We start from the raw sequence: 17,502 nt of genomic DNA, 5'->3' as shown, positions 1-17,502 counted from the left end.
CTAAATTGTTCCAAGTTCCTGAGAAAACTTGAGGCTTGGAGGGGTGAAGTACTTCACTAAGGCTGTGGCTAGGACCAGTGACAGTGCTCAATCCCTAGACCCCTTGAGTGGAAAGCCCCTTCCCCAGGACACTATCCTATGCTTAGCGTGGCCTGTGACTAGGAACTAAAATGTCCTACGCTGCCTGACGCAAACCCTCCAGGAAAGCTTCCAGTGTAACTAAGTAGAGAGGGCTTGCTCATGGCCCCCTAGGTCGCCAGTCCTAGGATGCCCGCCACTAGAAGAGAGCTCCCTACCTGGATACGGGATGGAGAGGAGAGTGAAGTCGGCATAGCGCTGGGCTTTGTCCACCTTCTCAGAGGAGGTTACACTACAAGACAAGGACACAGGTGTTACAGTGTCGCAACACACACACCATTCCCCAAATAAGGGTTATAATCACAAATGAAGCTTCTGCTAAAAAAGTATTCTTTAATGTTAATAATTCCCTTCAGCAGTGCCTACTTTGTACAATTAAGAACTATAACTTTGGCCGGGTGCGGTGGCTGGAGGTCAAGTTCCCAACATGGAGAAACCCCGTCAAGACCAGCCTGGACAACATGGTTAAACACTCTCTCTACCAAAAATATAAAAAATTAGCTGGGTGTGGTGGTGCGCTCCTGTAATCCCAGCTACTCTGGAAGCTGAAGCAGAAGAATTGCTTGAACCCAGGAGGCAGAGGTTACAGTGAGCCAAGATCGTGCCACTGAACTCCAGCCGGGGTGAGAGGGTGAGGCTCCATCTCAAAAAAAGAACTCTACCTTCTCTGACCCCAAAATGCACACAGTGTAGCCACTCTGACCCAGGAGTGAGATGAGAGCCAAATAATATGATCCTATGGGAAAGCTTTTTTCCTGCTCTCCTGTCTTCTCTAATAGTCACTGAGCCCACTTCTAAACAGGGTGAACAAACAGCATCTGAAAATAAACACTGGGGACTCTGACAGATAAAGGAAGGGAGGAATAAGGCAATATTCAGATCTCAGATAGGTGAGCTCTAATTTTAGCCTCAGTATGCCTTATTTTCTAAGATCACCTTTTAGGATCATTTAAAAACATTTAAAAATCATTTAAAAAACAAAATTTTGGAAAAAGCTCCTACAGTCTCATCACTAACCCAAGCTCTATTTTTTAGTTTTGACTTCTTATATTTGAATTTGGTTCATATGTGTTATTTTTATATGACAGCAGTCACTGAAGTAAAATTTGAATATATGCTGATTTTTTGGTTCAATTTTAAAAGAAATTCTAGGACCAGGCACAATGGCTCATACTTGTAATCCCAGCACTCTGGGAGGCTGAGGCAGGAGAATTGCTTAAAGGCCACATGTTTGAGACCCCCTTAGACAACAAAGACTCCATCTCTATGAAAAATAAATTTTAAAAATTAAGAGATTCTAATCTGCCACACATGGCATAGAACTTGGAGCCAGAAAAAAAAAAAAAAAAAAAAGATTTGATAAGGAAGAGAAAGTGGCAGCAGAGCACTGGGTAGAGACTGATGGCTGCCAGTCACTAACGTACAACCTGAGCAAGCTACTTCATCTCTCTGTGCTTCAGTATCTGTAGAAGGGGGACACTGATACCTGTTTTGTAGGGCTGTCTGAAGATACAGTGAGAGAATGTACAGAAAGCCCTTTGTAAGAAGGCCAGCACGCAGTGACAGCTACATACTAATGCCAGCCCTACAAATCTGTACACACTGCCTCTGCTCATTTTGTGGCCCCTGTACTTACTTCATGCCAAACTTCACCTTCTTGTTCTCCACCATCAGGTCACAGATGTATTTGACTGACAGGTATCGAAGCAGCTTGATGTCATAGCCTCTGACCTTATCAAAAAGATGCGTGTCACCACTTCTGAAATGAAGAGTCAGAGGAAGAAGTTACATAGCATGTTCACTCAGAGGAGCCAGGGAGTGGGCACTCATTCAGGGAAGTATGGATGTCACTCTTCTCCAGAAGCTGGGGCGTGTGCTAGGTGGACGCATGGGTGCCAAACAGGACAACTGGTTTCAGAGAGGTTGCAGGAAAGGTGACTTTCTAAGAGATTACCCCCATCTCTGGGATGTATTTCAAAGAGGAGCAATTTGCAGGTGGAAATGGAAAAGGACTTTCTGGCATTGCTTGACATTAAGCCAGAGGACTCAAGATAATCTCAGGGTTCTAAAAAGCAGCAGGCTGGTGGCTGATAGAATCTTTCCATTTCCATTAGAATTGATCTCCTTCCGCCGCCTCCTTTTCCCCCATTTATGACCATTTTTAGCCACATGACTTGCTCATAATGTAACAGTCTGAAATTCTTGTAGAGATAAAGTTTTTAGAGCTATTTTATCAACTGACTATGAAATACTAGCAAGTAAATTCCCTCTACCTAGCAGGCCAATGAAGCAAAGAGAAAGATAAAAATTTTAATGCTCAGTGCTGCCTTTTGATCAGCCCTGCAGATATAGGCAGAAGTAGAAAGCATAAACAGTCACCATTACTTTTTTATTTTTTTAATCCACACTGCTTTGTTGTCCCCAGTAGTTTCCTTGCCAAGAACAGTATATGCTGAAGATGGTGACCTGGCTGGGCAGAGGTCACCTGATCTAGGGAGAAAAGCCAAACATTCTTGAGCACAAGCCAGAGCCGCTGCTTTCAGAGCTAACAGGCAGAACCTGAGCATAGCAAGATGCCCGTTCATGAACTGAACTATGATTTGGGAAGCTGATCTTAACTAGGGTGCTTGTGTGCATTCCAGAGATGCTTGACACCAGTTAAAGACTTTCCATGTGGTACAGACCATGCAAAGGAGCTTTTCTTTTTTTTTTTTTTTTTTTTTTTTTTTTTTTTTTTTTTTTTTTTTTTTGAGACGGAGTCTAGCTCTGTTGCCCAGGCTGGAGTGCAGTGGCCGGATCTCAGCTCACTGCAAGCCCCGCCTCCCGGGTTCACGCCATTCTCCTGCCTCAGCCTCCCGAGTAGCTGGGAGTACAGGCGCCCGCCACCTCGCCCGGCTAATTTTTTTTTTTTTGTATTTTAGTAGAGACGGGGTTTCACCGTGTTAGCCAGGATGGTCTCGATCTCCTGAACTCGTGATCCGCCCGTCTCGGCCTCCCAAAGTGCTGGGATTACAGGCTTGAGCCACCGCGCCCGGCCGCAAAGGAGCTTTTCTAAAATAACCTGTAGCATTGTTTTCTAAAAACATTTGGAAAGGGGATAGGAAGAGTGTGAACCAGCCCATTTCCTCCTTTTATAGGGATTCAAACTCCTGTTCCATACCAACCATGCAGCTGTGACACATCTGGTCTCCAAATGTGCCTTCCAGGCTAGACCTCATGTCTCCTACTTATGGACTGTAGCCCTTGCCCTGTGCCTCAGTACCAGGTGTACTGGGTGAGATGTGGCACGTTGGTAGTCAGCATCACAGCTGCAAACTGGCAACTCTGTGGGGCTTTTAAACAAATATAGATGTCTGGGCCCTATTTCAGGCCTGCAGTACCAGGAACCCCAAGAGTGGGATGTTCTCTGTGAATCCAGATGTGCACTCAGTGGACTTCAACAGCCCTATTTCAGGGGCACAGACTTGGCAGACAGAAGGGAAAGAAGCCAATCCACTCACCTGAACCAGTGACAAATACACATGGACAATATGAACATGGCCATCTCTGGCCAGACACCCCGTCCCCAACACAAGCCCCTGACCACAGCAACTCAGCACTGACCGAAGAGCACAGTCCTCCTCCGTGACGTCCTCCACATCTGCCCAGGCATCATCTGCACCCCCTGCCAGAGAAACCTATCTGTCAGTACTGAGGCTGGTGACCCAGGGCTCCACACAGGGGCCTCCTCACCAGCCTCCTTCCCCGTAGTGCCAAGGGTGGGCTGGGCCAACATGGCTCTACCCTTAAGGAAACACTATGCCCCTATATGTCTGGTAGTCTTCACCTCTAAGGTGAACTCCTATTTGTCTCCTGGTCCCTGATCAAAGGCAGGCCCCTGATCTCCACCCAGCTCACTGAGACCCCCTACCTATTCTACTGTGGCCATGGGTGGCTATTCTTTTGTTTTGGGATGGAGTCTCACTCTGTCGCCCAGGCTGGAGTGCAGTGGCGTGATCTCGGCTCACTGCAAGTTCCGGCTCCCAGGTTCAAGTGATTCTCCTGCCTCAGCCTCCCGAGTAGCTGGGACTACAGGCGTGCACCATCACGCCCAGCTAATTTTTTGTATTTTTTTAGTTAGCCAGGATGGTCTTGAACTCCTGACCTTGTGATCTGCCCTCCTTGGCCTCCCAAAGTGTTGGGATTACAGACGTGAGCCACGGCGCCCAGCCCAGGTAGCTATTCTCTATGACTGGGTTCTCATTCTACATCAGAGGATGCTGTTCAACATTCACCTGAGAAAAAATAGTTGTAGCCTGAGCGTCCATACAGCTCTCCCCATCCAGCCAGTGTGGCCGACCTGCAAATGTGCTGGGAGAGAAACAGCATTTTCAGGGTCAGATGGTTTTCTGAAGCATGCACAGTTGAAGGAACACCTGGGACTCTTCTGATTCTTCCAGGCCAGCATAATGGGCCCAGCACTCCCCAAAGTTTTATCAGCATCAAGGCTGCCACAATCAGTCAGAAGATCCCTAGTACTTAATTCACAACCTCTACTGAGGGAGTCTCACTCCCAAACAAGAGGCGCCAGTGTTACCAACAGGATCGCATCAGATTGGGTGGTTGTTGCATGTGTACCATGTGCTGGACATGGTACTGAAAAACCCGCCATCTTCTCACAACAAGCCCATGAGGGAGATGTGGCAGGTGGCATGTATTGTTGCTGTTACACAGATGAAGAAAAGAAAAACAGGCTAAAGGAGGTTAAGTGATATGTAAGGTCATATAACGAGAGGTAAGCTAGGATTTGATCCAAACCCACTGACCCCTAAAGCCTATGTGCTTACTGTGATTTGGAACTGTTCAGTGTAGAGGGGAACAACCTTTCTAGTGGGGCTGGGTGAGAAATGTTTTAGAGCTTTCTTTTCCTCATCACTGAAGGGATCACTGTAAGAGAATTCTAGAAACCAGGCAACTGGCACAAACTTCAATATCTAATTGTAAGGTTACTTGTTTAAATAAACAGTGTTTGCTGAAATGTGGTAGGGTGGGGGGAATGGGAGGAGATACCTGGTGATGGGAAGGCAAACCAGCCCAGAATTTAGCTAAAGGCTAGGAGAACATGGCCCCGTTACACTGCAATGGGGAAGTTGTGAGGTGACAGACAAGGAGTGAAGCTCACTGCTAAACGGGTCACACAATGTGCAAATGGAAAGTGGATCCCTGGAAGATTGCCAAGTACCATCTGAAGGCTTCTTCTCTACCTATAACATAATGGGAAGGAAAGTTTTGCTGCTACAGCAAAGAGTTGTGCATGGGAACAACTAGGTCACTTTCTGGCTCTCCCTGAGGTAGCAGCAGCCTAGGGGTGGGGACAGCAATAGAAAAGCTACCTGGGACAGAGTGAGGGGCTTTACTGGTGCTGGGGCAAGAGCTGGTTTGTGGAGAGGTTATCCTGGAAACCCACTGAGGAAGCCTATCAAGGGCTGGCATTCCTGCTGGCCTAAGTAGGATGTACTCCAGTGGGGGCCACTTAAATTTCTGTGGGTCTAAAAGCAATTTGAAAATCTGATAAAAACTATCAACTATCTCCTGAAAAAAAAAATATATATATATACACATCATAATCTACTTACATTTCCAGGGATTTCTGGACTCTCTCAAGCCCACTGATGAACCCATCCCCAGACCCTGTTAAAAGCCCTTGCTTTAAGGAATCAGTCAAGTAGTGAGGAGCAAAGTGGATGCTTCTGCAGGAAAGGGCTGAGGACCTCTAAGACTCCAAAGAAAAGGGGTAAGTCTGATTTCCTCAAGACGTTGGCAGGGTGTGTGGCTGCCTGTTCCACTGGCATTTGTATAATGTCCACCCTCCCCACTTCATCTAAGCTGCTGGCAGCTGACCTCACTCTCCTTTGCATTATTTCTGTTAAATCTTTCAGCGAAGATAGCTGCCTTCTTTTTGGCTGTTGAGTAGAGACCCTTTTTCTGTTCCCAATTCTTCTTCCACATCCCTTCTATTGATCTTGTCTTTTTAGTAACTGAGGCAGCCAGACCTAGGCCAGCAAAACCCCAGAGTCAGATGGAGAAGAACAAGTTGGCCAAGTCCCCAAGTGGGGCACCGGCCTCTTCAGGAAGGCCCCTGGGGGAGGGTTGACTCCTCTTGATAGACACCTGCCTCATGATTGTGACTTATAACCCATCATCTCTGCCCTTTAAGCTGGCTCCTGACTGAAAACGCAAGATCTACCCTGAATGCTATCCATTTACCTAGTTAGGAATGGCCTCTAATTCTGTCTGTGGAAAAGTACTCTGGATGATTTGCTAATTTAGTAACCTCTGACCTCTGCTCCCCTTAAACAAAAAGAAAGATGAATTGTTCCAGTTTCAGTGGTCTAACAAAGCCAGACACAAGTGTTTGGGGAGAAAATGGTATGAGAACTTACCGCTCAATTCTTGAACTGAATTTTGAAAAATTATTTAAATATTTTACTTAACCCATCATATCCAAGACATGTCAACATGTAATCACTTTTAAAATGAATATTTTACATTTTTCTATTAAATCTTCAAAATTTGATGTGTATTTTACACTTAAAGCATATCTTAAGTAGGATGTGAAACTTTGGCCATTGGCCAGGTGTGGTGGCTCATGCCTGTAATCCCAGCACTTTGGCCAGAGTGGGCAGATCACTTGAAGCCAGGAGTCTGAGACCAGCCTGGCCAACATGGTGAAACTCAGTCTCTACTAAAAAGACAAAAATTAGCCAGGTGTGGAGGCATGTGCCTGTAATTCCAGCTACTTGGGAGGCTGAGGCACAAGAATCGCTAGAGCCTGGGAGGCAGATGGCATCACTCCAGCTTGGGCAACAGAGACTGTCTCAAAAAAAACAAAACAAAAAAAAAACAAAAAAAACTTTGGGCATTTTAAGGGAAATGTGGGCCCATTTCAAAGTTCTTTTTATTTTTTTTATTTTTTTTATTTATTTATTTTTTTTGAGACGGAGTCTCGCTCTGCCGCCCAGGCTGGAGTGCAGTGGCCGGATCTCAGCTCACTGCAAGCTCCGCCTCCCGGGTTCACGCCATTCTCCTGCCTCAGCCTCCCGAGTAGTTGGGACTACAGGCGCCCGCCACCGCGCCCGGCTAGTTTTTTGTATTTTTTAGTAGAGACGGGGTTTCACCGTGTTAGCCAGGATGGTCTCGATCTCCTGACCTCGTGATCCGCCCGTCTCGGCCTCCCAAAGTGCTGGGATTACAGGCTTGAGCCACCGCGCCCGGCCTCAAAGTTCTTTTTAACCATGACAAACTTTTATACTGCTTCAAGCCTTAAAAATTAAATTGAAATGAAGTAAAATATAATCCTTAGTTTCTCAGTTGCACTAGCCACGCCGAACTGCGTTTTGAAGGAAGCAGAACACAAGCATTTCTTTTTTCTTACACGTTAGATTCAGGGGTACACGTCCAAGTTTGTTACATGGATATATTGTGTAATGCTGGGGTTTAGGCTTCTATTTAACTCATCACCCAAATGGTGAACATAGTACCCAACAGGTATTCTTCAACCCTTGCCTCCTCCTCCTCCTGTCTCCCCTTTTTGGAGTCCCCGGTGTCTATTGTTTCCACCTTTACGACCATGCGTACCTGTTGTTTAGCTCCCACTTATGAATGAGAACATGCGGTATTTGATTTTCTGTTTCTGCTGGAAGTACTTAAGTTTTAAAAATATTTGTGGGTACATTTATTTATTTATGGGGTACATGAGATTTTTTTTTTGTTTTGAGACAGAGTCTGGCACTGTCACCCAGGCTGGAGTACAATGGCATGATCTTGGCTCACTGCAATTTCTGCCTCCCGGGTTTACGCCATTCTCCTGCCTCAGCCTCCGGAGTAGCTGGGACTACAGGCGCCCGCCACCACACCTGGCTAATTTTTTGTATTTTTATTAGAGATGGGGTTTCACTATGTTGGCCAGGCTGGTCTCGAACTCCTGACCTCATGATCTGCCTACCTCAGCCTCCCAAAGTGCTGGGATTACAGGCATGGGCCACCGCGCCCGGCTGATATTTTGATACAGGCATACCATGCACAACAATCACATCAGTGTAAATGGGGTTCCATCACCTCAAGAATTTATCCTCTATGTTACACAGAATCCAATTATACTCTTATTTTATTTATTTATTTTTTTTGAGACGGAGTCTTGCTCTGTCCCCCAGGCTGGAGTGCAGTGGCGTGATCTCGGCTCACCGCAAGCTCCGCCTCCTGGGTTTACGCCATTCTCCTGACTCAGCCTCCTGAGTAGCTGGGACTACAGGCGCCCTCCACCTCGCCCGGCTAGTTTTTTGTATTTTTTAGTAGAGACAGGGTTTCACCGTGTTAGCCAGGATGGTCTCGATCTCCTGACCTTGTGATCCGCCCGCCTTGGCCTCCCAAAGTGCTGGGATTACAGGCTTGAGCCACCGCGCCCGGCCTATACTCTTATTTTTAAATGTACAATAAATTATTGTTGATTGTAGTCACCCTTTTGTGTTATCAAATACTAGATCTTATTCATTCTAATTATATTTTTGCACGCATTAACCATCCCCACTCCTCTCCCGTGTCCCTGCCAGTACCCTTTCCCAGTCTCTGGTAACCATAATTCTACTCTCTATCTTCATGAGTTCAATTGTGTTAATTTTTTTAGCTTTCAAGTAAGTGAGAACATGTGAAGTTTGTCTTTTTGTGCCTGGCTTATTTCACTTAACATAATGACCTTGGCCGGGCGCGGTGGCTCAAGCCTGTAATCCCAGCACTTTGGGAGGCCGAGACGGGCAGATCACGAGGTCAGGAGATCGAGACCATCCTGGCTAACACGGTGAAACCCCGTTTCTACTAAAAAATACAAAAAGCTGGCCGGGCGCGGTGGCGGGCGCCTGTAGTCCCAGCTACTCGGAAGGCTGAGGCAGGAGAATGGCGTAAACCTGGGAAGCGGAGCTTGCAGTGAGCTGAGATCCGGCCACTGCACTCCAGCCCGGGCGACAGAGCGAGACTCCGTCTCAAAAAAAACAAAAAAAAAAAAAAAAAAAAAAAAAAAAAAAAACCCATAATGACCTCTATCCATGCTGATACAAATGACAGGATCTCATTATTTTTCACAGCTGAATGGTACTCCATTGCGTACATGTACCATATTTTCTTTATCATCTGTTAGACATTTAGGTTGTAGAAGCAAGCATTTCTTAACACACCTCTCTTTCTTCCTCAACCTGGCAGAGGCTGGTGCCCCTAAAGTAGTGTTGGTAATAATAATGCTGCCACCATCATACTAGTTCCTAAGTGCCTGCTGTGAGCCACGTGTCTGACCTAACACAGGCCTCTCTGCTACAAGACTTCTCAGAGCCTTAACTATATCAACATACATTTAACAATCTACTTTATGAATCTAGTATGCAGTATTTCTAATTCTTATTTGACAGGGAATGCTTTTCACAAGCATATCCTTAAACTGCTGTTCTATAGAAACACTGGTAAACACTGGTTGGAGTATCTCCTGTGCAACTTCTCATGACGAGCACTGTGCTGTACAGGGTGGTACTTTTTAAAATGAAGCTGCAGGCCAGGCGTGGTGGCTCACGCCTATAGTTCTAGCACTTTGGGAGGCCAAGGCAGGCGGATTACCTGAGATCAGCAGTTCGAGAGCAGCCTGGCCAACATGGCGAAACCCCGTCTCTACTAAAAATACAAAAATTGGCCGGGCGCGGTGGCTCAAGCTTGTAATCCCAGCACTTTGGGAGGCCGAGACGGGCGGATCACTAGGTCAGGAGATCGAGACCATCCTGGCTAACACGGTGAAACCCCGTTTCTACTAAAAAATACAAAAAGCTGGCCGGGCGCGGTGGCGGGCGCCTGTAGTCCCAGCTACTCGGAAGGCTGAGGCAGGAGAATGGCGTAAACCTGGGAAGCGGAGCTTGCAGTGAGCTGAGATCCGGCCACTGCACTCCAGCCCGGGCGACAGAGCGAGACTCCGTCTCAAAAAAAACAAAAAAAAAAAAAAACAAAAAAAAAAACCATAATGACCTCTATCCATGCTGATACAAATGACAGGATCTCATTATTTTTCACAGCTGAATGGTACTCCATTGCGTACATGTACCATATTTTCTTTATCATCTGTTAGACATTTAGGTTGTAGAAGCAAGCATTTCTTAACACACCTCTCTTTCTTCCTCAACCTGGCAGAGGCTGGTGCCCCTAAAGTAGTGTTGGTAATAATAATGCTGCCACCATCATACTAGTTCCTAAGTGCCTGCTGTGAGCCACGTGTCTGACCTAACACAGGCCTCTCTGCTACAAGACTTCTCAGAGCCTTAACTATATCAACATACATTTAACAATCTACTTTATGAATCTAGTATGCAGTATTTCTAATTCTTATTTGACAGGGAATGCTTTTCACAAGCATATCCTTAAACTGCTGTTCTATAGAAACACTGGTAAACACTGGTTGGAGTATCTCCTGTGCAACTTCTCATGACGAGCACTGTGCTGTACAGGGTGGTACTTTTTAAAATGAAGCTGCAGGCCAGGCGTGGTGGCTCACGCCTATAGTTCTAGCACTTTGGGAGGCCAAGGCAGGCGGATTACCTGAGATCAGCAGTTCGAGAGCAGCCTGGCCAACATGGCGAAACCCCGTCTCTACTAAAAATACAAAAATTGGCCGGGCGCGGTGGCTCAAGCTTGTAATCCCAGCACTTTGGGAGGCCGAGACGGGCGGATCACTAGGTCAGGAGATCGAGACCATCCTGGCGAACACGGTGAAACCCCGTCTCTACTAAAAAATACAAAAAACTAGCCGGGCGAGGCGGCGGGCCCCTGTAGTCCCAGCTACTCGGGAGGCTGAGGCAGGAGAATGGCGTAAACCCGGGGGGCGGAGCTTGCAGTGAGCTGAGATCCGGCCACTGCACTCCAGCCTGGGTGACAGAGCCAGACTCCGTCTCAAAAAAAAAAAATAAATAAAATAAAAATAAAAATAAAAATACAAAAATTAGCTGGGTGTGGTGGCACGCTCCTGTAATTCCAGCTACTCGGGAGGCTGAGGCAGGAGAACTGCTTGAACCTGGGAGGTGGAGGTTGCAGTGAGCCAAGTTTGGGCCACTGCACTCCAGTCTGGCAACAGAGAGAGACTCCATCTCAAAAAAAAAAAAAAAAAAAAGCTCCAATAACTTTCGGGAACATGAAAATTTTCCAAAGTGGCAACAGCTTTAAGAAGATCAATTTCTAGTGCCTAACTTCCATACATACTTCTGAAAACTGATCTGCCAAAGAAAGCCTTTGGCAGAGTCTCCCTTCCTTCCTCCCCTTTCCCAATTTACAAAAAAGGCATACCAGGGACTGAGACAACAGTCAAGACTCTCCCCACTGCCCTGCCCTTGACCACTGAGGCACTCACATACCGGCTAAATGAACAGACTGAATTCCGCTCCCTTCCACTCTGAGGCTCTCTGCATGTCAGTCCACTCCTCCTGGACCAATTTTCCCCCAGTTGTTACTTGCATTCAGTATTTCCCTGCTCAAACATCACAATGGCTCTCCGAGCAAACACAGAGCCACCTCCCTGCTCAGCCTGCAGCCTTCCTCATTCAATTCCCTTCATCCTCTGCCCTGATGTGTACCCTGTATTTAGGGAAGTTACTTAGTCACTCTGAGCCTTTGTTTCATCTGCAATGAAATGGGCACATCCCTTACACCGAAAGATAAGTAAAATGAAACCATACTGGGGAGCCAAATTAACGAAAGTCCTTAGAATATAAGCTCCATGAGAATAAAGACTTTTGTCTGCTTTACATGATGTATTTTAAGGCCTGAAGCAGTGTCTGGCACACAACATACAATAAATACTTGGTGAATTATATATTACAAACAATATATATGAACTCATTTGATTTAATCTAATCCATAAACCTTTGAAATAGGTGATTAGTATTCTCATTTTATAGGAGAGGAAAAGGAGGCTTTGCATAGGCAGGAAATAAGAGTCAGGATCTGAATCCAGGCAGTCTGGCTCTAGAACATGGGGTGGGGTACGCTGGTGTGACCATCCCTTCCCTACCTAGAACCATCCTTCAGTCAGAATTGGTCTGTTTCTCTGGACTGCTTCCCACAACACCAGGCACCCAGTAATCACCCAATGCTGGGCTACTAAATGTTGAGGGAAAAAAAGACCCTATACTTTGCATTAAGTCAGCTACTCCAGAAGAGAGTCTTGGAACATGAAGCTATGGTATGGGCCTTACCTTGCCCTTGAACAGGATTACTGGGCAGACAAACCGTCCTCTGCACCGGGCCATCTTGCTGCGGTGGATGAGGTCTTGCAACTTGCTCACCTGTACGGTACTCTCAAACCTAACACACAGGCAAGAGAAGCAGGTCAAGCTGACTTTGAAGTGGGAACTTTGTGTATATTTGTTTATTCACACAGACCCCCCCATACCAGATCTGTGTATATAATGCTTGCTTGAAATTAAATGTCATTCCGAAATTTTATATCATCTATCGTCTGTCCGTCCATCCATCCATCCATCCAATCATCTTTTTTTTGAGACTGTCTATCTATCTATCTATCTATCTATCTATCTATTTATTTTTTTGAGACAGAGTTTCACTGCTGTTGCCCAGGCTGGAGTGCAGTGGCACAATCTTGGCTCACCACGACCTCCACCTCCCGGGTTCAAGTGATTCTCCTGCCTCAGCCTCCCGAGTAGCTGTGACTACAGGTGTGAGCCACCACACCTGGGTAATTTTTTATTTTTGGTAGAGACAGGGTTTCACCATGTTGGCCAGGCTGGTCTCAAACTCCTGACCTCAGGTGATCCGCCCACTTCGGCCTCCCAAACTGCTGGGATTACAGGCATGAGATATATTAAGTTTTTCAGGAAAAGAAAAAAGTGCTAATTATAGGTATTAAAACTTAAATCACTCTGATTTCTGAACCTTTAAGATTACAAAAAAAAAAAAAAGGTGAGCTAAACTGAAGACATACACAAAATTCAAAAATATACACAGAAAACTGGATCTTATGTCTGGGTTTTCCAATTTTTAACTCCCAGGATAAGACCTGATGCCCTGGGGACCCTCTCTGGAAATCACAGGACTATTTTTTTGAGTATTTATCTATTTTTTACATAACTCTGAATATAGATTTTTGTGATCTTTTAGAGCAAGCAGTCCCCAAGCCCTGGGCCCCAGACCAGTACGAGTCCGTGCCCCATTAGGAACCAGGAGGTGAGCAGGGTGCAAGGGAGCATTACCGTCTGACTTCCACCTCCTGTCAGATCATCAGCGGTGGCATTACATTCTCATAGGAGCTCGAACCCTATTGTGAACTCCTCATGTGAGGGATTCAGGTTGCAGAGAATCTAATGCCTCACGATCTGAGGTGGAATAGTTTCATCTGAAATCATTTTCCCCCACCTGCCGTGAAAAAATTGTTTTCCACGAAACCAGTCCCTGGTGTCAAAAAGGTTGGGGAGTGCTGTTTTAGAGGGCAGAATGAGATAACGTTTCTTGGTCCACATGGCTCTAGGCCTCTGCTTTCAAAGTCCATATGGCCAACAGCACACAGAGCAAAGGAGGCATAAGAGAAGCCAGGTGTGACACAGGGATTGGTAAGTGAGCTTCTAGAACATGAGTCAGGTTTAGAAGTGAGCTCCAGCAAGTCACACCCATATCAAATCACACTTCCCTAAAATAAGGGTTCACTCTCACCTACCAACCTTTGGCAAAGCTCACATCAGCCAGTCAGAGCTTCTGGTAGCAAGAGAAATAAGAGGCAGGAAAGTTAGAGCAGGAAGCTTTCCCAGCTATGCAGAGTAACCCAGCAGAAGGAAGGAAAGACACTCACGTTCCTTCCTTAAAAGGGTTGAGCTTTCAGACCAACTCCTAGAGGGAATTTAATTCCTTTCACATCCTAATCCTTCTAGGAATCTGCATGTTATTACACAGCTTCTCTTGTACACACGCACCCAAATATTATCTCAGAAGGAATAAATCAGTGACTCCCACATACTTGCAGTACCTGTCTAAATGTATCTGGATGCTGTTAGGGTTAATAAAAACACAAAGTCTTTAAAATACTGCCGAATTCTTACTTAAAATATATCTAGGGGCCAGGCATGGTGGCTTACACCTGTAATCCTAGTGCTTTGGGAGGCCAAGTCGGGCAGATCACTTGAGGTCAGGGGTTCAAAACCAGCCTGGCCAACATGGTGAAACCCCACCTCTACTAAAAATACAAAAAAATTAGCCGGGTGTGGTGTCAGGCACCTGTAATCCCAGCTACATGGGAGGCTAAGGCAGGAGAATTGCTTGAATCCAGGAGGTGGAGGTTGCAGTGAGCCGAGATTGCACCACTATAATTCAGCCTGGGTGACAGAACGAGACTCCATCTCAAAAATATATATATATATATACACACACACACACACACATATATATAGGAGATATATATAGGATATATATATAGCAGATATATATATAATAACAGGATATATATATAGAAGATATATATATAGGTGATTGTGGCTTGACAATATAACTACTATCAAATGGGGGTCTGAAAATGAAGTTAAAAAGCAGTCTTCAAATAAAAACCAGAATGAATAGTTTGATGATCTTGGAAAGAGAACAAAGCGGTATAAAAAGAGGACTGAGCTTCCCATGGTGTCTTTTCCTGTAAGACGTAATTTTTGTAATTAAATTTTTTTCTCTGTTCAGAGGAGGAGGAAGAATGGCAAACTTGAAGAGGCTGGGGTGCCTTTGCAAAGAAGTGCCCATAGGTGTGGTGGCTCACGCCTGTAATCCCAGCACTTTGGGAGGCCAAGGCAGGTGGATCATGAGGTCAGGAGTTCAAGACCAGCCTGGCCAACATGGTGAAACCCCATCTCTACTAAAGATACAAAAAATTAGCTGGGCATGGTGGCACATGCCTGTAATCCCAGCTACTCAGGAGGCTGAGGCAGGAGAATTTTTGCTTGAACCCAGGAGTCTGAGTTTGCAGTGAGCCAAGATCGTGCCACTGCACTCTAGCCTAGGCGAAGGGCAAGACTCCGTCTGGGAAAAAAAAAAAGAAAGAAAGCAAAGTGCCCATAGGGTGGCAACAACCCACCAGGCAGGCCTAGGCACACAAGCTGACAGAGAACCAGAGTGTGCTGCCTTCCCCTCACCCAGTTTCTCTATGAAATCAAAAGGCACCTCAGTACCAATTAATTGCCTAACTAGACTCCACGAGAACATAAAACCAAGCGCCTTTAGTACTGCCACAGTGGCCTTCCTCCCACTTACTTGGCCCATGGCCAATGTCACAGATCTGGTCAGCACCATATGTTGCAACGGACTCTCACTCAGCTCATACCAGCCCTCTGAATCCTGCCTACATCTGATTTTCCCAGGTTGAGTTCTATCCTCAAAACCAAGCTGCATTTCTCAGGCTAAACTTCTGTTAAAAACAAACAAACGCCGGGCGCGGTGGCTCAAGCCTGTAATCCCAGCACTTTGGGAGGCCGAGACGGGCGAATCACGAGGTCAGGAGATCGAGACCATCCTGGCTAACACAGTGAAACCCCGTCTCTACTAAAAACTACAAAAAACTAGCCGGGCGATGTGGTGGGCGCCTGTAGTCCCAGCTACTCGGGAGGCTGAGGCAGGAGAATGGTGTAAACCCGGGAGGCAGAGCTTGCAGTGAGCTGAGATCCGGCCACTGCACTCCAGCCTGGGCGACAGAGCGAGACTCCGTCTCAAAAAACAAACAAACAAACAAACAAACAAAAAACCCCTGGTGGAGGACACATCAGCAGTTTCCTCTAGGGAGGTCTTTTAATGTAATGACCCAGCTTTTCTTGTTAGGCCGGCCAGTGGTTCCTTTACCGGTTCCCCTATATCAAGTGCCAATTCAGTTTCTGGTCAGGCAGAGTGGCTCATGCCTGTAATCCCAACACTTGGGGAGGCTCAGGCGGCAGATTGCCTGAGGTCAGGAGGTAAAGACCAGTCTGGTCAACATGGTGAAACCCCATCTACACTAAAACTACAAAAATTAGCCAGGCGTGGTGGCACGCACCTGTAATCCCAGCTACTCAGGAGGCTGAGGCAGGAAAACTGCTTGAACCCAGGAGGCAGAGGTTGCAGGGACCAGATTGCGCCACTGCACTCCAGCCTGGGCAACAGAATGAGACTCCGTTGTAAAAAAAAAATAAAAAATAAAGAAGCAATTCAGTTTCTGTTCTCTCACTAGTTCCTGTTTTTATTTTTACTATCTCTTGTCCTTAGGATCCTTTTACTGCAGTGCTAAGCACTGAGCTGTGTCTGGCACATAATACTCACATTTGAAGGGATAAATGTAGGCTTCCGTATTTACATTTGTAATGTATGCACTGAAATTTCTGGCAAGATGTTACCAGGTAGTGAGATTTTTTTTTTTTTTTTTCCAACAAGGTCTTCCTCTGTTGCCCAGGCTGTAGTGCAGTGGCGCCATGGTTCACTGCAGCTGACCTCCTGGGCTCAGGTGATCCTCCCACCTTAGGCTCCCAGGGAGCTGGGACTTCAGGCACATGGCATGACACGTGGCTAATGCTTTGTATTTTTCGTAGCGACAAGGTCTCATCATGTTGCCCAGACTGTTTAATTCAGTCTATTTTTTATTCAGTCTATTCAGTTTAATTCAGTCTCAAACTCCTGGGCTCAAGTGAAATGCCCATCTTGGCCTCCAAGTAACTAGGATTATAGGCAAGAGCTACCATGCCCAGTCAAATACAGAAGAAAATGCTGTTATCGCCTATTTCCAATAGGAAGCTTTCCCAGACAGGCATCACACTTACCAAACTATGTGGGTTATTCCTATGATGTGCCCCAAAACTTTCTGAGATGTTACTGCTGATATTATTTAATAGATAAGAGGCACAAAGTAGAGCTTACACCCACATTATCTCACTCAGTCCTCACTTACCCAATTTTACAGATGAGGTAGTTTAATGAGATGAAATCTCTAGCCCAAAGTCACAGAACAGGTAAACAGGGTAGCTGAGATTCTAAACCCTGGTGGGTAGCCACTGGGCCCATGGTTTTAACCACTATCCCACAGGGCCTCACCTGTAGTTCCCCTAATTCCAGCTCTTATTAACAGTTATTGTTTCTTTATTGGACTCTGTTTCCCACTAGATCTACTGGTAAGGACTTCATCTATTTGGTGTCCAACTTGATCCCTGAGGTCTACTAGACAGCAGCAGCTGAATGAACACTGTTGACAAACATGTCTTGGCTATTCAGGGATCCCTGTCCAGGCTTCTATTCCCAGATGATGAACCAAATTGGAGAGGTTCCTTAACAGGACCAAAACATTGCTTAAATCCAATTCTA

The 17,502-nt window shown here is 45.9% G+C and overlaps 1 protein-coding gene across 8 annotated transcripts in view; it reads right to left on the bottom strand.

Moving 5' to 3' along the window:
• MTMR14 (myotubularin related protein 14) overlaps positions 1-17,502 on the bottom strand; it is a 271,851-nt gene that overhangs the window by 30,104 nt on the left and 224,245 nt on the right. For all 8 annotated transcript variants that reach the window (XR_007723174.1, XR_007723172.1, XR_007723173.1 and 5 more), the window contains 5 exons: positions 12,390-12,498; positions 4,413-4,488; positions 3,742-3,802; positions 1,775-1,897; positions 297-370 (listed from right to left, as the gene is read on the bottom strand). Coding sequence is in view for 5 of the 8 variants with exons in the window: in XM_050778621.1 (XP_050634578.1) it covers positions 297-370; positions 1,775-1,897; positions 3,742-3,802; positions 4,413-4,488; positions 12,390-12,498 (443 nt within the window). In the remaining 3 variants the exon portion in view is untranslated. The remainder of the gene's footprint in view (positions 1-296; positions 371-1,774; positions 1,898-3,741; positions 3,803-4,412; positions 4,489-12,389; positions 12,499-17,502) is intronic.

The sequence above is a fragment of the Macaca thibetana genome, chromosome 2 (genome assembly GCF_024542745.1).
Source record: "Macaca thibetana thibetana isolate TM-01 chromosome 2, ASM2454274v1, whole genome shotgun sequence".
Lineage (NCBI taxonomy): Eukaryota > Metazoa > Chordata > Mammalia > Primates > Cercopithecidae > Macaca > Macaca thibetana.
Note: the sequence above shows the minus strand (reverse complement) of the source record. Positions and strands in the feature narration are given on the sequence as shown.